We start from the raw sequence: 22,339 nt of genomic DNA on the forward strand, positions 1-22,339 counted from the left end.
AGGAAATGGCGTATCAAATGTAAATATTGGATGCACGCATTATAATCTTACTTATCTCCAGACATGCTGTTGGTGTGTTATTTCCTGATTATTCTGGCAAGCCGGTTTGCTACATTATGCCTGTTTATTAAATTTTGCTGTTTGCTACAGGAAGCTCTTGTAACATTATGCAAGCTCGTGACAGCATTCTCGCGTGTGGCCTGATTCCGGTGTTTACATGCTGTTTGCTACCTGAACCTCTTTTTTTGTACAATGCTTGTGTTATATCGCTCTGTTTGCTACAATAAAATAATCATTAGCATTTAATGCGGGCGCGATATTGCCTGACGGAGATGCACCCACTGGAAGAATCCCGAACGCTTGTAAGCACGAAGGCGGGGGAGGGGCGGAGGCAGGGAGCAAGCAAGAGGAAAGACAGATGGCGCTGAAGACTGGTGGTTCGCGCGTGCACGCTCGCGTGAACGCAAGCTTGTCGCCAGTCAGCAGCACTTTGAAAACTCACCTACTAAAGTCTCTCCGAGCAGCGCATGCGCGCTGACTCAGCAAGACCTAAAAAGGGAACACAACCATCTTCAGTCAAGATGGCATTGAAACAAAAACATCTGCTTCTTGCAGAAACACCATCTGGTGCACCAAAAGTAAACATGATAATGCCCTAACAAGGCTTAACCACCTACACAACCTAAGATGGGATTCAAAACAATCAGTGGTATGGTATTAGGTTTATCGGCGCCACTCAGGAAAAATTACACATTTATCAGTTGTGACAAGTATCAAAATACGGTGCTGTAAGGTGAGGAGAACCACCAACCTTCCCTAAATTGTGGCCAAAGCCAACACAACAAATAAACACAATCCTCAGCACACATATGTAGGTAAAGACAAATAACACACAAACTGAAAACAGTGTTTGTGATCTTTCTTTCTTTCTTTCTTTATTCGTTTATTCTTTTTCTTCCGTTATTACATAAAATTCCTTGTCAGCCAACACGTGTTACGGCGCAAACATTGGGAATTTGTCCCGCAACTTTCTCAAGGATGAATAAACAAAATAAAGAATGGCCATTGTGACACCATACAGAAACTGCTGTGCACGTAGCATCATTAGAAAAAATATATTCTTTCTAAAGTAACATTGGATTTGCCCCTCTAGATTTTTGCTTAAATTGGCTTTTCTCCATCACCTAGATGCTGGGAGTATAAAAGACACTATAGCAACATATGTACTAGAAAATATGAAATTTATTTTCACTCAATTTTGCATAATTCACAGACCATTGGATTCACTCTGTGCATGTGCGTATACACAAACATTTATTCACTGGGATATTTTTAGGTCTCGCCTACGCAGCACGCATGTGCTGCATAGGAGGACCGTTAGCCATCGCTCTGCACTTTTTTGAAGCACATACTCGTGCTTGTGGCGGCATCCACCTTGCGGGAGCATTCAGGGGTGCGCCACAAGCACAAGTATGTGCTTCCAAAAAGAGCAGACTGCACACACACGCACGCACCACCGCCCACACACGCACACATGCCTGCTCCGTTCCTGCCACAAGCATGAGTGCAGTGCTTGAAAAAATGAAGCCTGCTCTCCCAAGCGCGCATGCGCCTACTGCTGCATGCCTTTTTCTTTTAAACTTTCAGCGCAAGGCGCGAGCGCTTGTTACCCTCTCTCATTGTCAACTTTATCCATTTAGTTTATTACACCATTTGTACTGCTCTCTTCTTGCCCTTTACCTCTTCACCACTACTTGCCTTGTATCTCTTGCTCTGTTCCATCAACACCGCTATGAGACAGAGGCGAGTAGAGTGAGCTTTAATAATCTCTATCTCTTCCACTCTGCTCACCCTTTCTTTCTTGTGTTTGTCCTTATTAATCTCCAATAATTCCAGTTTTCAATTTAGGTCAGCCTTGTCATTACTCTCCTTTTCATTTCATCTTCCTACTTCTCCTCGCCTCTGTCTATTCTTCATATCATCTTCCCCCTTTCTTCTATTCCCACATATTGTTTGACTGTTCTCATCTCTCGGCTTGTGCTTTCTCTTCATCTAAGTGGGCATGTCTTGCTTTCTTGTGGTGTAACATATGACACAGTTTGCTACAAAGAGACAAAACTGTGGTCATCAAGCTCTGTCTTCAAGTTGGAGTCATGCAAGGTAGCAATTCTTTAAGCATCCGTTCTATTTTCCGACATTTTATCCTGTGATGAAAATCTTCAAAGTATGTTCAGTAGTACAAAAGTATGTGTAATAGTACAACTGCTTAGTGTTCACCTACATTCATGAAGCTAAATCAAAGACGGACAGTGCCCTGGGCTACATGCCATCTTTTCGGCACAGACCACAACTTCAATAATTGTTTTGCAAAGAGACCATTATTACAAAACAGCACACCAGCCTAGATTTCATGTTTTCAATGAAGGCATGTGGCATCTCTTTAGCAAGGACAGTTCTAGTTTGTCTGTAATCTAAAGCCAGCCTAGCAGCAATATGCACTTGTTAACAAAAGCTGTATTTCCAGGTCCTCATGCTACACAAGAGCATGGGTGAAGAAAACAATACAATGAGGATGTCTGAGCTGGTGGGGTCGAATGAACGCTTTACTAATGCTTTTGTTTGCGCTCGCCCCTCTGTACAAACACAAGCATCTAAAAAATGGATACTACAGAAATAGAAGAGTTGCTTTCATTCTGATGCATGTTTTTCAGCTGCTTTTGACAGTCTATAAAACAGCCCCTCGGGCATGACAAGGAAGGCGAAAGGACACAACCAAATATCCATTTAAACAAGCATTGACATAGCCAATAGGTCTCGCCTTTGGGACCTTATAAGTATTTAGTTATGCAGCACAATATCCCTGGTGCAACAACATCAACTGTTGCATGGCTAAACACTTATACGGTCCCAAAGGTGAGACCCATTGGCTATGCCAATTCTTGGTAATGATGCTACGTGCACACCAGTTTCTAATGGAAGAAAAAGAATAAAGGAACAAAGAAAGAAAGATCACGAACACTATTTTCAATTTGTGCACACTATTGTGCGTTATTTGTTTCTACCTACGTACGTGTGCTGAGGATTGTGTTTATCACCTATACAACCTAAGTAGAGGACAAATAGCATATGAACAGAGAATGAGGAACTATGACTCTGTATTCCTTTGCATATCACGGAGGCATCTTAATGCTGCATCGGCTTGAGCACCAAAGAGATGGGCACCATGAAATGGCATGTCGACCAAAGTTCACTGTACTGCCTCAGAAAAACCTGAAGCTGCTAAACAAGCATTACGCGGTAGCTCCACCGCAGATTCCATGGCCCTACCTACCGAATCTGTATTGTCCATGCCACACCTAATTAATAGCTTAGCTGCCTGTTGCTAATCTCTTATCAAACCAGCTACCTCAGAACGGAGATTATACGGAAGAGAAAGCAACATATTCTGCAAAGAATCCCACAGAGTATGAGGAAAACGTCCAAGCACACAAGACGCGTTGATAGATCTGAAGGCAGAGCTGGCAGAAGCAAAGATGTGTTTGCTACATGCATCTTGACTCCTAGAATACTTACTCATTGGAGTCTTGGGCACAGAATCCATATCATGAGAAGATGTTGCAGCCTGAACCACCAGGCTATGAGTGGAAGGATGTCTATGGAGGCAAACTTGGTCTCCAGGTGCTGGCAAATATCTGCAAGCGATATCTAAATCTAATGAGACCTCTAACTCAGGCTTAGCCCAAGTTCCTAATAAAATATTGAACAAGGCCTCACTATACGGAAGAACAGGCTCTTTCCTGTCTGTCTTTGGTAAAGGACGTCAATCAGAGGGTCGGTAGACCTCTACACTGTAAGTAGCAACAAATCCAAGACTGTGGCTACATTTCTCAGCAGATCTGCAAAGGTAGAAGTGGCTTCAATGCTGATACTAGAGGGAGAAAGGAACCCCGAAGCTGGTGAAGATTCTAGTCTACTAGCCTCTTCTAGAGCAGCGATCCAGCTCTCCTTCACCTGAGAAATAATAGTATCAGAAATGGGCTGAAAAGGCCCTGTAGCAGTTGACACAAGGTGAATATCAGAAGTCTTCTCGTGAGAAGGAACCAACAACACCACATTCCCCTCAGTCTGTACTGTTGACTCCGCATGCGACACCGAACAACGCTGAGAAGGCAACATCTTGACGTCGATAGGAGGAGGAGAGATAAATTCGACCTACGCCAGCGACGTAAGTATTGGAGTTGGATAGTTGAAAACAGGCACCATAGGTGGAGATCCTGAAGGACTATATATCTGCGCCGAAGCAGAGATGGTCAACGCCGACACAACAACTCTGATGGCCCAACCGTCACTGAGGATGAACCCTCAAAAGCCCTCCACTCACTTCCTTGGGGCACAGAGACACTCCAGAAGGAGATGGAGTTCCAAAGATAAGGTGTAAAGAGTTATAATCCTCCCTTATCTGGGCAATCGATACCCCGGCTCCCAGAAAGATAGGGAGACGCGGTGCGGAGTCGCGCAAGGCCTCCTCAACTGTCAAGCGGAAGGAGTCGTGGGCTACACAGTGAAACCGGTGGATGCCGTGACTTCAACCGCTTCTTACCTTTTGACGACTCTATAAAACTATGTCCTTTGGACCAGCTCCGGCTTCTAGAACGACCCCGTGAATGGAACTCCTTCTGAGATGACGAAGACCGAGGCCGGGAAATCTCAGAGATTGTGACATATGCACCGCCAGCAACTTCATACGACGCTCTTCAAGCGCCTTCACCTAGAGCTTTTGCCAGGAGCCACAATACTCGGCGTCATGGTGATCATTCAAAGACAAAAGGGCACACTGTTGCCAACAACAAAAATTTGTCTAAATAGGCCAAAAACGGAGAAACTGCTACTCCAGGTCCGCATCCGTGCACCGGAGGGGACTTATATGGCTCCACTGACGTCGTGACCAGAGTGGATGCCATCACAGAGCCGTACGGCACCATCCCCCGCACACAAAGGTATTGCTGAAAGATTTCTGGATCCAATCTGACGTCTAGCAAGAATTCAAAGTTAAGGAATCTGCGGCTAGATGTCTCTATCAGATAAGTGTGAACACATTTCAACCTAGGATTGGTCTTATAAATTGCAGATCATTGAATATGCTCATGATTTGGTCATTCTAGACCAGACATAAATTGGCATGCAACTTGCATTAGATGAATTCAACAAATGTAATTTAACCCAAAAACTTCTGGCCAATGTGTACAAAACTAAGGAGGTGGACTTTAAGAAGAGTACAAACAAATCAAAGCAAAACTGCAGGCTGGGCCAGCAAAAGATAGCGCACATACCGACATATAACTATCTGAGGGTTTGGCTAACGGAAACTAGAAAACCTAAACTTCATTTAAAGCATATAACAAAAAAAGCCACAAGTCTAACATTTTCTGTGTGCAGCTTAAACACACACTTATACAGTTCCATCAGCTGACACCATAAACTTAAAACTGCTACCTATTATCTCCAATGCTCATCAAGCTTACCCATCAAAGATTTCACCAGTGTTGGCCTTACAAGAAATCTTTAGTGCAGAGGTCAATATATGTTCCTCATATTTAGCTACTGTAATTAATTATCTGAGGCTGACCAAGGGTAATCCATTAAGCAGTGCTCTCTCCTATCTGGCTACAAAAACTATTTTTAAAAAGGTAATTACTGGCTCTATCAAGAAATATTGACATTGAAAAATTTGAATCACCAGCCCATTTTAAACCAAATCTGAAATAAAATTAAAAAAAATAAAATGCCACCACATCTAAAAGAGGCACTAAGCACAACCTGTATAAATCTAATTTTGCACACAAGATTCATGGTCCTGTTAATTAATGATAACAGAGCCAACTGGAGAAATGCAACCACTGCTATTATGCAGTTCTGCAGCTATAGCAAAGAATCCATTCAACTTCTACTTTCCTGCGGCACTGAATGTTTAAGGACACATCGCACTTTACTTGAGACGATGGTTTTGAAACATGGGTTCGCAACTTGTAAGGAGCCCCAAGAGTTTTGCCTTTAAACCACAAACCAAATGGAACTAGCTTGGTTCAGCAAATAGATAAATATTACATTTAATAGTATTAAAATTCTGAAAAAACAAAGCGGATTGCTCCAACTTGTGAGGTAGAAAAACGTGTGGAAGAGGATGTACACCGAGGACGCATCTTTGACGGAGTCTTCTTCAATTCTTCAGAAACATAAAGAATCATGGTATAAGGATCCCGAGCCATTAAACAAAGGCTACCAGAGGACAATGAAACTAATTATAAAATCACCTTGTTTTTGTTGATTTTATAAGTTTAATAGTCTGAATTTTTCGCTGATTTACCTTTATTCTTGTTTTGAAAATTTTACAGAATTCTACATTGTATTATTCCTTTTTAGATTCGGTTTTATGTATTGTAACAACTTTGAGTAAATGAAACAATAAAATTCAAATTCAAACTGAAAACCATCAAGTTCCTTGAGGACTGACAAATTGTGTTAAAGTGTTTTCTTTTAGCGGTATGAACAAGGTAGGGTCCGTGTCCTACCGAAATACTTAGTTAAAATAAGACAACCAAAGAATACACCTGCAAATAAAGGCCTTATTCTGTAAATCCCATAAAACACAAGCCAACTGAACAGAATACAAAAAAGGAGCAATTACAGCAGCAAATTATCAGTTTACTGCCACTTTTCCCCCTTAGCTCTTCGTCTGAGCTTGTGTAAAATGATATACAATGATTTTCCAATCACTGTTGACTCTGTTTAACTAGAACCCAAATGTAATAGAGATAATCTGTCCACTGTTCTGCACTGCTCATCCTGCGATTATCCTTGACGCCTTCTTTTCCTTGGAGTACTTTGCTGTCCTTATAAATAATGGAGTATCAATGGACATACATGAGCAGTGCTAATACTAAGGCAAGCCAGTTTTAGACTGCCACTACTTAAGTGGAACCACATAGATTGCAGAGTCATCAAATATGGCCATGTTACTTCATCTGGGATGACACACATTCTACCAATAGCCCTGTAGTTGAGCTACGGTCGACAGAATAATCAAGTGTATATCTATGTAAGAAAACTTGCTATAGTGGCTCTTAGTACGCAGATGAATCAGCTGGGTAGGCACCAGGAAAGGGTAGCTTATCAGTTTCTCAAAAACTTTAAGTCTGCACTTGAGACTAGTCAGTAGATCACACTATCATTGGAATTTTTTGCCAGGAAGAGTGAGGGCGAGGAAAGGTTGTTTTATGACTCCAAGGCTCTTCTTTATTCCTGAAGGACAGGTACTGAGAGTGGTGGCTGGAGTTTTCAAGATTACGAGAGAATTTCAGGAATGTGGTTGGTCATCTGAAACCAGCCATAGAGGTATTTATTTTAAAAAACTACAAAGTTTTGTTCACTAAAATTCAATGAACAGCTTATCAGCCTACTTGGAGTCATGTGACGGTATGCAAAGAGCATCAATTGGCTAAAGGCTTTTCAATGAGGATCTTAAGGAAGCAGTCTGGAAAGGAAGAAAAATGAAGCCCATGATAACCTCCCCACTGGTTTGCTTAGGTAAAATACGTTTTGAAATGTTATGCATTACCGAATTGCCAACAATATGGTTTGCTTGGAGAAAATGCATGTTGAAACCTTAAGCATTACCCATATAGCGCAAGAGCATGATTCGAACGTTCTCTCTACACGCCTTGGAATGGTCTCTGCTTAATAAAAAGCAAACCATGCTCTTAAATTTACGCAATTCTTAATTTGAGGTAACATCGAAAACCACTTTCAAACACCTAGCCCAATGCCAAGAATGGTTTAAAATCTGGTTTATTAGTGACAAACTACCAACTAGAATTCACTGAATAAAATCCGAAATGTTTACCTTCTCCACTTCAAGCAATGCATGCATGCAAGTCATGACATCCTCTCAATGCATATGTTTTTCACTGGTTAGTATTGTTCATCCAGCATTCCGCTGTAACTGGAAACTGAGGTCGATCACAATATGCTGAGACAAAGTTTCCAAAAATAGTAGGCCAGAAGTTTTCTCTAGGATACCTTTCTCCCTCGTTCAAGGACGTAACAGTGTTGTAGTTGCTAAGCACAGAAGATCATACCTTGATGGGGTGACATAGGTATTTCCAATTGTCCTACTCTACGCTCCAGAAGTGCATTCCCAAATTACTGTAGTAGACAGAATATACCAAAAAGGGAACCCCTAAGTGATTCAACTAATATCAAGATTACAAGACCTGCTTGTGCAACAACAGACGATCAGTTGTGACCAGAGAGCAGAATTTATGAACACTAAACTTGTAGAATACTTAGAATCCACTTGCCTCTAACCAATGCTGACGGAAAGCAATACTATATTCATTTCAATCTGACAGGTCAACCGTAAAAACTACAGAAACATCTGACCAAATGGCTATTTTTGCATCCAAAACAGGAGCCAGGAGGTGCCCTGACTAGGTATTTACATTGCTTTGGAAAGAACCCTTCAAACAGGAAATGTCGACTGCCTTCAGAACACTAGGTTCCACTGCATGGCGATGGTTCTAAACATAATCTCCATTCACATGGTCTATAAGTCACATCGCTTTGCACCACATCTGCCAGCAGAGGAGCTTCAACCTGATTTTCTTTAACATGCTGCTTTAGGACACGACTCAGCACTCTTAGTCCTCACTCAGAGGAACCTTCAGCAATTCCTGCTCCAGAGCATCTGTTTGTTGATCCTTCCAGCTTGGAGTCTGCAAGACTGGAGCCCTGAGTCAGCTCCTCATATGCTCTGTGAGCAGTCCAATCATCCATCTGTCCACTTTCTAAAAGAGAGGAGAAGATAAGAGACAGCGGACATCAGTGAATATTTATCTGCCTCACCTGAACTCAACATCCATTTATCCATAAAATACAAATTCTGAGACAATACTATTACCCAAGGTTATGTTTTTAACTCAGATATAACATTGAGAACAATGGTGGCTAGCATTTTGTGCACAGCATCACAACAGCAAAAAACTGTCCAAAGTCCAAGGTGGTCCCAAAAAAAAAAAAAAAATATATATATAAATATATATTCACTGAAAAAAACATAGGTTTCAAGGACGTTATAGTTAGTTGGAGATTTTACTCGTACAAAACCAGAGATATTCTGCCGTTATAGTTAGTTCAGCTAACTTTAACTCGTGCCCCCGCAATGCACTGCTGATGACATCACATATTACATCATTCATGACATGGTCAGTGACATCACTGATGACATCTCAAATGACATCACTGATGACATCATCCAGTGACTGTGTGTTTCTATAAAGTTTAAATGTTTTATATATATGCCAAGGTGTATTAAAGAATGAGTGGGTGTATAAGTGTCTGGATGGAGGATTTAGTAGGTGCGTGACTGACTGTATAATTGAGTGATTAAATGTGTCTTACTGAATGCATGGGTTAGTGACTAAACTGTGTGAATGTCTGTATCAGTCTGTCTGTTGTGTAAGCTGCTGCATGGGTTGGTGAGTATCTACATGAGTGTCTATATGGGTTATTGATTGGTTGCCTGAGTATTTGTATGGGTGCCTGAGTGTGTGTGTGTGTGGGTGGGTGGGTGGGTGGGAGGTGTGTGACTGTGCATAGATGTGTGAGTGGTTGATTCACTGGGTGAATGGGTTCAAGTGTGCATGTGGAAACAGCTGTATGGGTAGGTGAGTGTGTGTATGGGTGTGTTGGTGAGTGAATGGATGTCTCAGTGGTACATGTGCGAGTAACTACATATGTAAAAGGCGGTATATGTGAGTGATAGTGTATATAAATAACTATATGTGAGAGTGAGTGATTGTGAGATTGGCTGTATGAATGAGTGTGTACTTGTATCAGTGACTGTATAGGAGAGTAAGTATGCGTTAGTATCTGTATGAATAAGTGAGGTGGTGTGTGTATAACTTTATAGATGATTAAATGGAAGTGTGATTGATTCTTTGCATGACTGACTAGGTGTGAGAAACTCTGGATGAGTGGCGGTGTATGGGTCTGTATAGGTGTATGAGTGCATATGATAGTGTTGTATTGATGAGTGAGTGACTGTATGGGTGAATGAGTAGATGTGTGTGTGTAGACCTAGGAATCAGTGAGTGAGTATGTAGTAACTGGTATTGGTGTGTCTATGGTTTCGAAAATGGTAGTCTGTATTTTAGAGTTGTTTAGCAAAGGTTATATTAGGGTGTGAGGAGGTGCATCAGATTTTCACATGGATGATGTCATCAGTGATGTCATTTGAGATGTCATCAGTGATGTCTCTGACCAGTCTGGCCTGCATCTATGTCGGCCAGTTCGAAGAACACGTCATTTACCATCAGTCTAATCCCTTCCAGAGGAATTTACGCCTCTGGAAGCGGTATATAGACGATGTGTTCTGCATCTGGTCTGGAGAAGACACTCTATTGGAGTTCTTTAATTGGCTCAATCAACAAGACGTCTGTTTAAGATTCACATGGACGTATAGTAGCCAAAAGGCAGTGGATTTGGATATCCATGTAGAAGGCAATACATTATGTACTGGAGTCCATCAGAAACCTACTGATAGGAACTCTCTCCTGTTATACCAATCATACCACCCAAGGGCTCTAAAAGATAATTTGCCGGTGGGACAGTTTTTGCGGTACAGGAGGAATTGTTCGTCTACGGTTACTTACCTTGAACAGTCAAAGGAACTTTGTGAAAAACTTAGGAAAATGCATTATCCCCAGAAGATAATTAGACAAGCCAAGAAAAGAGCCTTAAACACTCCACGTAGTGTGCTATTAGAGAAGAATGAGAAAGTGAAAGACGAATGCGTCCCAGTGGATATGACGTTTGATCCTTTGGCCACCCGGATCCGACAATTAATATGCAAACATTGGTCATTGCTATCCACAGAAATCAAAAGAGACAACACTCCCTCCTGGACACTATCCCAGTGGGACCTGTTTGGTGTGTGGGCTGACTAAGAAGACATTGAGTGTAGTCCTAAATTCAGGTAAAACATGGCATTTGACACGGTTTAGCAACTGTAATACCATGGATGTGGTGTATAGGTTAACATGCCAGTGCGGCCTCCATTATATAGGACTTACTACCAGAAAGATCAAAATCAGAGTGCAGGAACATCTTAGCACCATTAGAACAGGGAAGTTAACCACAAAACTAGTACAGCACTGTCATGAGCAGAAACACACTTTTACGTGGGTAGTACTAGAGAAAATAGTAGGGGATCCACAGAACATCGAGGGCCTACTGGCTTCAAAAGAGGCACGCTGGATTTTTCAAGAGACAAGCGATCAAATTGGGCTCAATGATTTTATCGAATGGAACAGGGTCAAATAGTATGTGGCGGTGAATCAGATGCTGGGCAGAATGAAAACATTTTTGGTGTCTGTGAGTGTAAAACGCTTTTTGACTCTCTGTTATGTTCAACAATAATGAGTGCGTACTGCGCTAATGTCCACAAATTGGTTGTGTGTGACAATCTCCTAGACACTAGCTTACAAGAAATGCTTGTCAAATGTATGCCGATTGGTGTGACATTAACAGTTGCCAGCAACGATGCCCATTGAATTAGATGACATAAAGCAAATTTGTTTGCGTGAGAATTCTATACAACATGTCCCTTGAATTCCCCATTTTTGTTGAAAATTTGGGTAGCCGTCTAATAGGAATTAGGATAAGACCTAGAGCGTTTGGAAATGATTCAATAGATGACTTGAGGCGTTGTAGACGAGGTGTGATTTTGAATGGGCTACTGATGTGCTAATAGGCCCCAGTGAAAGGACAGGGAAGAGAGATGTGAATTCTGCAAATATTTTGAATATTAAAACAAAAACACAAAATAAAAATGGATTATGAATTTTTGAAGTCGTTATATGTATTAAGAAAATGATGTGTTTGTAGTTTGTATTCACCATATTCATGATTGAGTATCAAAAGATTTGGCTGTTCTAACCGCAGTTAACTCCTATCTAAGATGGTGGCATATCTCTCCGTGGTCTCTCATGATTGGGGTACCCCTCAAGAGCATGAAGTAATTATTTGAAGACAGCTTTCATCGTATATACGATTGAGTATCACAGGGTATGTATGTTATAGCTGTAGTTAATCCCGATCTAAGATGGCGGCGATTCTCGAGTGGTCTCACATGATCGGAAATCTCCCTGCGAGAGCTTTAAATATGAGGTGTCTGATCGGGAGTAGGAAACGGTCAAGACAGAGTGCTCCGTGAGGCCCCGGGCTGTAAGAGTATGTGAGACTGTGAATGCACGTTGAACGAAAAGATTGAAGGGTACCGGTTCACGTGTGAATGTGTGTATAATGTTTGGAGAGGTCTAGGAAAAAATGTTTGAACATATGAGTTGAGATCGATACCGGTTGCCTAAAACAAAGCTGTAGTCACGCAGGCTCGGGTGTGAAAAGAAAACATCAGGATTGATCTAAGATTACGTGTGAATAATGATATTTGTATTATTTTATAGATTGACATCACAGTTGAGTGTCAATCCACTGAGAGGACTCGTAATTGGAGCCTTGAGTGTCACCTACAGAAAAGAGCTGGTACGAGGCATTGTGGCTCATCTAGGGTAGTATGACCTTTTTGTTTTGAGTAATACGTTACAGATCATTTCAGAAAGTTGAACGAGACTAATGGGTTGTGTGTGTTTTATGTTTTTTACATTTGGCAGTCCCCGGAAAACAGCCTTTTAAGTGTCCATCACTGGTGCCAGGCGACTCTTCTTGCCCTGAAGAAATTGCCCAAAAGTATTAGGGCAATGAAACATGTTGGCTCAGTATAATGGTATGCACAATAGGCAACCTTATTTTTAATTTGAATGAAGTGCACAAGGAATAATAAAGTTAGTATCGAGAAAAGTGCAACTTTCTTCAATTTTAGATTAACTTGGTCGCATCGTGTGATGTGATTAATTCACCACCTCTCACCACATAATTTCTTCTTTTTTGTTTTGGTTTGGACACTATTTTTATTTTAAAAAGTAAGATGACTACCAATGATGATAAAAGTGGGCACAGCTGGTGAGTACCAACCAGCGAGCTCGATTGGTGGTGTGCACGTTAGGGGTCATCTTACTTTTTCACATTTTTTGTGATGGTTTAAAAATTTCTGTGCACGCATCACATTATTCCTCCTGCAATTTGGCTAGGGGAGAGAAAAAAGTGGGCACTCCCATTTGTAAAAAACAACTTTGTTCCTTTTTTAAAAAAAGACAACTCGTTTTATTAAATTTGAAAGTAAAAAAATCTGGAGGTTACTACCTCATGATGTTAAAGAGAGGCGTAAATGGGTTTTAAAAAAATGTGAATCCCAACCTCAGCTTATATAGATAATTTGTTTAGCCTGAGGAGAGGCACCTTCATAAGACCAGGTCTATTTTGAATTTACAATGTCTCTGACCATGTCATGAATGATGTAATATGTGACGTCATCAGCAGTGCATTGAGGGGGCGCGAGTTATAGTTAGCTGAACTAACTATAATGGCGGAATTTCTCTGGTTTTGTAGGAGTGAAATGTCCAACTAACTCTAATGTCCCTGAAACCTAAGGTTTTTTCAGTGAATTTCAAAGGTTTTTTAAATGCTATTTTCTAACTATAACGTGCCTGAAACCTATGTTTTTTTCAGTGAATTTCAAAGGTTTTTCAAATGCTAATTTCTATCACATAGCAGTCACATTTTCAGAGTGGTGGAGAAAGGTGAGCGTGGCCTCCAAACACCTTTTAGCAATCCCACTATGTGGGATTTACTGGAGGTAGCAGGAAGGGTAGTTAGCCCCCAACGTCAACCTTGGGGGCCAACTACACCTTTTACTACCTCCAGTAAGTCCCACGCAGCAGGATTGCTAACTTGTTATGTCAGGCTCGCCCCCTCCCTGCACCACTGTGCAAACGCGTCCCCTGGCACGTTGTAAGTTGGGAGATTAAGTCCCCTTGAATCCTGAGGGTCCCTGGGGGCCAACTACCCCACTAGGTACCTCCAGTAAGTGCCACAGAGCTGCGTTGCAGAGAGGTGTTCCGAGGCCATGCTCCTTTTTACTTCACGCTGCAAATGCGGCTTCTGGCGCACTACTGCTCGGAGGATGAAGTACCATGCTGCAAACGCGGCTTCTGGCGCACTACTGCTTGGAGGATGAAGTCCACTTGTGTCCTAAGGTCGTCAGGACACAAGAGGACCTCATCGCCCCACCAGAAGTGTGCCAAGAGGCGTGTTTGCAGAGTGGTGTAAAAAGGGGCGTGGCCTCGGACCACCTTTCTGCAGTCCAGCTGTGTGGCGCTTACTGGAGGTACCTGGTGGGCTAGTTGGCCTCCAGGGACCGTCAGTATTCAAGGGGACTTAATTCAACAACTTAGAACGCGCCAGTGAAATGGTGAGGGGAGAGGGGGTGATATCATATACTTACACCATTGGTGGGGAGCCAACTATTGAAGTAATCAGACCTCATAAAATATTTAATGGCACCAATGAGCATTTGCACAATAACCAATAGATGTCTCAGCCAGGTGGCTTTCTTCTGATTGAATTTGGATGAAAATTGAGGATGAGCTACATATAGTTGAAACAGGGGTGGGGGGGCCTTTTGACAAAGAGTATGCACCTCTGCCCTTACTGTGTAATGCAGTTCTGGCACCAACCACAGGATGGCGCTGTGTACAGATGTTTGTGATGAAGTAGCTTGGTGAGGTTACTGGTTTTGTTATGCAGTCACATTGTTATGCAGCTGACTGACCCTTAATTCTCTTGTGGTTTCTAGAGGTGTGTTCTTTGAAAGAAAAAAGTGTCTGAGCTAGCAGGCTCTATCAAAAGAACTATGTACCCGAGGAAGCTTTCAAAGGCAGAGTCAACAGGCAGTTTACTTCTAGAATGTGCACCAAACGTGTTTTTCTCAGTGTGCTGTACCTTTTCTGAGACAACTGGCTGAGACAAATGGAGGATCAAAAGTTGATGAACTGCCCTCCTCATTTCGAATCTACACCTTTCTTAAGGTGCCTCTTGGCAAAAGCATGTCCTTTAAGGGTTTCACACGGACTTGTAAAGATTACAAGATTGGAGAGAGGATATGACGTTACTGCCAGAACTGCTGACTTTGGAACTGGGGAACCAGGCTCGAGTCCCGGCATCAGGTCCATATCCTGTGATTCTAGGCAAATCACTCATTCTCCTCGTGCCGAAAAAGTAAATCTGACCTTGCGTAATGTTATGTTACTAGTGCTCATGTAAAGTGCTCCAATGCCCTTGGGCCGACTTTGCGTGATAATAAACTGCAGAAATAAATACACATAGCGTTATTTCAAAGGCGGCTTGTAGCAAACACCGAGGTTTCAGTTTGAGTGTTGCACATGCAACACAGCCATGCATATAACATGTGGCCAAGTGCAGTGCACTGGCATACTGTCTTCAGTGTTGACCAAGGGGAGCTATGCGTCTTAAGAGACCAGCTTTTGGCAAGTCTTAAAGTACTTCTCAACACCCATCTGTGACAATGAGCGCGGCACTACACTGCCAGCCAGAGAAAATATGATGCACGCATATTTTCAAGATGTTAGTCTGATTTATTGCAGTGCTTTATGATAACATAGTGTATTGGGGTACCATGTGTCACATGCAGATTCAAATGCAGAAAATAGACTACTTTATTTATTTGAAAATACTTTAATTGTTCTTCTCCCCATGGGACGCTCTAGGGCACTTTACAGCTACCAGCAACCCACTGCTCACATGTGGCGTGGACAATAAATTAATCAGCCCTGCGGGGAATATGCACACAAAGGGGGAGTCAGGGAAAGGTTAACCCAGAGAATAGGTGTTGCATCTCTTGCAGGCTGTCCTAGTACAGCCAGGGACACTGGAATTATGCCATTGTGCGGCTGCAGGGATTTTCGCATAATTACATATTTGTCGCATTTGCCACATAATCCATTATCTGCTGCATAATCTGCAGAGTTTCATTTTTTTGTAAAAATGTGTCTAGCTTAAACGGTTCAAAAGCTAAAATAATTTTAGTGTTCTATGGAAGGCTCTTAGCATAGTGGCACTGGTAACCTTTCTGTTGCTTATTGCTATATTTGGGCATTAAACTGATACCAATGAGGTGCAACCAATGCCCAGAGAGTGTTATCAAGTTTAAAAATGACGAAATAATTAAATACTATATTAAAAAAAAGTGCGGTATTATGCTCCATAATTTGCCTTTTCTTGCTACATAATTTACTCATCTCTGCCACATAAATTGACCCTCTCCTACCACATAATTCCAGTGGCGATGACTATAACTCAGTGCAGGATGAACCTATGGAGACATAGTTGTTCATAATCTAGACCACGAATCAGTGCCTCCATTTAGACTCACAACCAGTCCCAGATATATGTGATAGGATTTGACTTAAAGAGTGGAGTGGATGACCGGGCATATGGTTTTATTTTTTCCGATGGGGGTGTATCTAAGTGTTTTCCATGGATGCACTTCTGGGAGAGTCACTCTTGAATCGTCCCCCCCCCCCCTTTGTTGACAGGTTGATGATATCCTATTTAAGAATTATATTAAATCTAAAAATGTGTTGCTGTATTTGCTATCGACCATCTCACCATGGGCCTCTGTAGCACATTTGTGAACAATGTTCTTGGAAAGTTAACTTCCCCAAGTGCACTTCTGTCGCAGCCGTTTCTGACTCTCAAGCACCATTGCTAACTCCTTTGCCTTTGTTGAGAAAGGGTGCTTATGAGTTAAGTTCACTCTGAGGGATTGAGTCATTTCCAGAGGAGAGCCTCAGTGTTCAGTACTAAGATATGGAGTACCGCACACAACATTTTGGGGGGGAGGAGGGCTGAAGCCCTTTAAGCCCAATGGGCGTTGTGCGCCTGCATATCAATATAGATAGTTGACAGATTATTTTGGTGAGCAGGTAACAGGAAATGATGTCACCGCCATATACTTCTTCAGTGAAGGACTGAAGGTTCCTTGCTTGAACCAGATGATTGTGCCGGTAAATTGTATGAACATGAGCCTTTTGTTTTTCCTGCAAAATGTAACTTTGAAGACGTATGCACGAATATCCTTGCAACTAAACCGTCATCAAGGATAAACTCAAACTTTTCAAACATAGTTCTATCAACCACGTCTTCAACCTTCCAGTGAATCATAAAGTGCATGTTCTTTACCTTCTGCCCTGGCTTCAGTTAACTGATAAGGTGCTTGAGGCAGAGAGTTTCTGGAATCCTTGCTATCACGTTGTACACATAATCTGCTGGCTAAGATAATGTGTTATCATTGTTTCATGAGATAGTTCAGTTAGAACATAATTAGGCTATTTGGTTTTAGGTTTAAACCTATAATAACTGATAAAGCCCCACCGAAAGGAAAATAGCCATCACTGGTGTAATCATATAAACACTGAAAAAACACCTTTGCAACCACAAACTAAGTGCCATTCAAAGAAAGGAAAAGATGAGTGAAAGAGTCATTTTTATTTTGTCCTTACGAGGCCAATACAATGTAACTTTGTTATACAAGGTAGTATCAAGAAAGACTGGGCTAAAAATATTCTGCTTGAGTTTTGTTGTTTAGGGATGTCACTGAAACATTGTCTCTTCTTCCTTCTGCTTTTTTTACGTTTGTGATCTTTGGTCTAAAGATGCAGTGTTTAGATGCATTTTTAGGTCTTATTTAGTTATTTTATAAACTGTAGAGAATTGGGAAATATCAAAATCATATTTGAAATTTTGGCTACATTTGACTTCACTGATAGGTCAAATGGCTGGTTTCATTAGAATCTTTCCTAATATGTAGCATCACATTTACCCACAGGCAGAGAATGGGTGAAATCCTATGATGCATCTGCCCCCCCTCTCTAGTGAGTCAGTATTGATTGTAAGGGAATTGCCAAACACCCCAGTTTTCAAACATTCAATGCAAGATGTACTGACAGGTATGTGTGAAAAGAATGTTGTCACCAAGCATCTGAGTTAGTGGTGAAAACATGACACCAGGCATTTGGTAAACATGGAACACAGCGCTGCTGAAAAAAGTTCCTATCAAGTTCAATTAAGATTGGAGTGCTATTGTTTGTATTTGCAGTAATTCAGCTACGTATATGAACAAGTTGTATGATGGCCTGTCAAAATCGATACCTGAGCTGAAGTGATTCCCTGGAAGAGATCCTTGTCACTTGCTAGATGGTATGCTGAAAGCATCTTTACAATTTTCAGAGTTAATGAAGAATGCTATTGACTTAGTAGTTCATTCTGGTGCACTAAAAATGTATTTGGTCCTCAGATACCCTGTGCACACACTACCTATACACATGCACTATCAGTGCAGAAAGCAAGCAATAATTAAAATTAAATTAAAATTCCATAAACACCGGAAAAACACTGTTTCTGTTGTTTTTAATGGCGCAAAAATGTGTAACCACTGATAACCACTGTTTTTTAAGGAATTGAAAAAACTGAAAAAACCCCACCAGAATTTACAAAAAATAGAAACTGAAAACAGGAAAGCCTAAACATAATACAATTCACATGAGGCTGCCTCGGGACCCAGTTCCGTAGCAGGGTGCTGGTTAAAAGAAATCTCAGATATCACTTGCCAAAGTGACCCATGTGTTTCCATCAGAAAGTCAGCATAGAAATGCTGAAATGGACTGTAGTGTTGACGTTCACTGTATCAACTGTGCAGGTTAATACAACATAGAAACCTCTTTCAGTTGCTGTTTAAAGTTGCCAACATGCTTATGAAAATGCTGTTCAATTAATTTTTTTAATTGCCATGGGCACCTATACTTTGGAAACTTGAATAAGCATGGAAGAAAAGCCCTAAATGTGTTCAATGTACAGGACTGCAGGTGCCCGTGTAAAAGCAAAAGAGTGCACAGAGCATGTGCTGTGAGAGGCTGCCTGTCTTTTCCCCCACCCAGCATTCACGCTGCCAAGCACTGTCAGTGTCAACAAATGCCAGTACCAGGGACTGACGGGGAGGGGAGAGCAGACCATGGCGTCTCTGTCAGTAAGCTGGAGTTGTGCAGAAAACATTCAAGAGAAGAGACTGCCCTCAGAGACTGACAGCCTCGGAGCAGGCCTGCTGATAAGGCTGAGGGTGTTCAGCCTTGGTCCTTTTACTGGCAACTTCATTGTTACATTTTGAGCAGGATGGCGACGTTTGTTTGAGCAGCACTTGTGCATGTCATAGCATCAGTGCACGCTTTGCATATCATGTGTTTCATGACATAGACTACATTCACACCGATCAAGACGTAAACGTAATCTCGATATCAATGATGGTCTACCTTGCTACATATATGTTACAGTCATTTATGCGCAACATGATAAATGTACGTTTATATTACTAAATGCCAATAAAAAGAATTTAAAAAAAAAATCATGTGTTTCATGAATCAATTGCCTTTGTTGGAGACCAAAATTTCCTAATAAAAGTTTGGGGAGCGTTTTGCATTTGAAACATGCTTGTAAAGTAAGATGCTGGATACACTCAGCACAGCAAAGTTCTAGTAGGGCAGCATACCACTTTGAGTCGAACAATCCAATGTTATTTTGCAGGTGGTACTCTGTATGAAGAAGAATTGGTGCCATCCGAAGAAGAGAGAAACAGGTGGCTTAGGGGGGTGAGATAGCGGAATTGGAAGACGAAAAAACAGCTTTATTGAATTCTCAAATCCAGGAGGGGGAGGGGGAGGGGGAGGTGGAGAAGGTATTGAAGAAGGGCAAGTGGGGGAAAGCACCTGGCCCAGATAGTTTGCCCTTAGAAGTATACAGCTCACTGAAAGAGGTGTTGATCCCAATCCTGACTAGACTATTCAATGAGCTATTTATGCAAGGGATATCGCAACCAGAATCCTGGTCAGAGGCTACAATCTCCCTAATCTTAAAACCAGGTAAGAGCAAAAACAGATGTGACTCGTATAGGCCAGTGTCGCTTTTAAATTGCGATTACAAGATTTTCACAAAAATTCTAGCAGACAGACTCTCAAGGGCCTAATGGGAGATTTGGTACACGAGGACAGAAAGGTTTTGTGCAAGGAAGGGCATTACATGAGTTAACTTACTCCCTGATAGGGGCAATAGATTTGGCGGTTACGAATAATGCACCTTTAGCGGTTATAGCCTTGGATGCCACCAAGGCGTTTGATCGTGTGAATTGGGCTTTTCTGGCATCCGTCATGGAAACTGCTAAGTTGGGTGACAGATGTTGCAGAATAATTGCGGGGTTCTACAAGTCACCAAAAGCAAGAGATTTAGTGAATGGAGCATTAACATCAGCATTTGCTATTAAGAGAGGGACAAGACAAGGGTGTCCGTTATCCCCATTATTATTTAATTTATATATGGAACCACTGGCAAAACAATTGAGGGCAGAGCCGGGGATAATCCCTTTTCAATGCAATGATTGGGTTAAGAAACTGGCATTATATGCTGATGACCTGCTGATATATACGGCTGCCCTCAGAAAAACAATGAAGCATGTAGTAAAAATTGCAGAAGAATTCGGGAGAGTATCTGGGTACGAGATAAACAGGGGCAAATCCGAGATTATGGCTTGGAACTTAGATGAAGGGGCTGAAAGAATCACAACTGAAATGAGATATCTGGGAGTGACTCATAATATCAATAAGCTAGCAGAAACTAACTTTAACAGGGTGAAAAAAGAAATCTGCGATTTAATGACAAGTTGGATGCACCCACCCCTGACTGTCTTTGGTGGAGTAAATTTAGTGAAAATGATTTTATTACCAAAACTGACCTTTCTTTTTAACGCCATACCTCTACCATTTAAAAAAGCGGGGCTTATAAAGTTGCAGGGTAAGAGTGTCTCTTTTATCTGGGCAGCAAAAGGACCCTGAATATCGTGGAAAAAGCTGCAGAGGAGGAGAGATAAAGGGGGCCTGACTCTTCCAGACGTACAACTGTATGCATGGGCTTTTCAGCTCAAGAATAATAGGATGCTTTTAGATAAGCCCTCAGATTCAGAAATTGGGAAGTTGTTTATGGGGCTGCTAAAAGATATAGAAGGAGGGGCTTCGGGATTTATGATGAAGTATGCAGATCCTAGATACTTCAAAAAAGTTATATTGAAGATTCTTAGAGGAGCGGCAGAAACCTGGTATAAGATCAGAAGGAGATTGAAATGCATGTATTAGAGCAACATGGCTCCTATTTGGGACTCGCCCGGATCACCGGAATGGATGAAGGACAAACTAGCTGGGGCATTAAGGAAGGCTGGAGTGGAAAGATGGGAGGATTTATTAGAGGGAAAACTGATGATTTTGTGGGAGAGTTTTCAAAACAAAACAAACTATCAAGTTTCAAGGTTCAAGTATCTTCAGATTCAAAGTTGGGTTCAAGCATTAGAAAATAAGATAGGAGGAGTCAACGAACTTGAAGAAATGATTATTTTGGATGACCCTAAGAAGAAGGAAACATCGTATTGGTATTGGCAGATGATGGAAGAGTTGGAGGGGGAGTTTACTCAACCACAAGAGATATGGGGGACTGACTTGCCAGGAGCAACGCTGGAAAAATTATGGCAAGTATCCTTTTCTACACTTTATAAAGTGATCAAACCTGCCTATTTAAAGAGAAATCACCTTTTTTTATCTATAGAGGAGAGATGCTGTGTACCAAATGCGGCCTGAAGTTGGCGAATGACATAAATATGTTCTGGGGATGTCCAAAGATTCGGGTATTTTGGGGAGAGGTGTGCAGGGCCTTGGCTAAAATTTTGAAGAAACAGATTCAGGTAAGCCCTCTCCTAGTATTTTTTGGGGTGGACAACGTGTTAGTTAGAGATGAACAAAAACTAATTTTTTATGCTATGTTGTTGGCTCGAAGAGAGCTGTGTAAAAAATGGACTAGCCCATACCCTCCTACTTATATAGAGTGGAAATCATCTTTGATATATATTTTAAGTTTGGATGCAATTTCTCTAGATAGGAGAAGGTATGCGTTTTGGCATCCGCTAACGGAATGGCTGGTGAGGTAGGATGGGTGGTCCAATGATAATGCCTAAAAAGCAGACCTCGGTACAATGCACAGGCCATTCTAAATCTTTCGTATCTCTCCTGGAGGTTCTGTACCTGAGCGAGGGCTTTTGGTTGGGAGAGTGAAGGTTAGGGAGAATGGCTATTGGAATTGCAATCGGCAGGTCTTTTGATAAGTAAGGCGTTTATCAGAACCTTTCTCTCCCGGCACGAAAAAAAAAAGGGCGGATTCGGATGGAGGTGCTGTGGAAGGTAATCTGAGGCTAATGAGGAGAAAAAAAATGTTTTCTTCA

The 22,339-nt window shown here is 41.6% G+C and overlaps 1 protein-coding gene across 2 annotated transcripts in view; it reads right to left on the reverse strand.

Annotated features, from left to right (window-relative positions):
* Nucleotides 1-7,829: 7,829 nt before the first annotated feature.
* The window catches only part of PASK (PAS domain containing serine/threonine kinase), a 1,318,755-nt gene continuing 1,304,245 nt past the window's right edge, over nucleotides 7,830-22,339 (reverse strand). The window contains exon 18 of one of the 2 annotated variants that reach the window (XM_085634144.1): nucleotides 7,830-8,843. In XM_085634144.1, the coding sequence (XP_085490270.1) occupies nucleotides 8,704-8,843 (140 nt within the window). In that variant the 3' untranslated portion in view covers nucleotides 7,830-8,703. The remainder of the gene's footprint in view (nucleotides 8,844-22,339) is intronic. The other variant, XM_085634145.1, reaches the window with a different exon arrangement.

Source organism: Triturus cristatus, chromosome 11 (genome assembly GCF_964204655.1).
Source record: "Triturus cristatus chromosome 11, aTriCri1.1, whole genome shotgun sequence".
Lineage (NCBI taxonomy): Eukaryota > Metazoa > Chordata > Amphibia > Caudata > Salamandridae > Triturus > Triturus cristatus.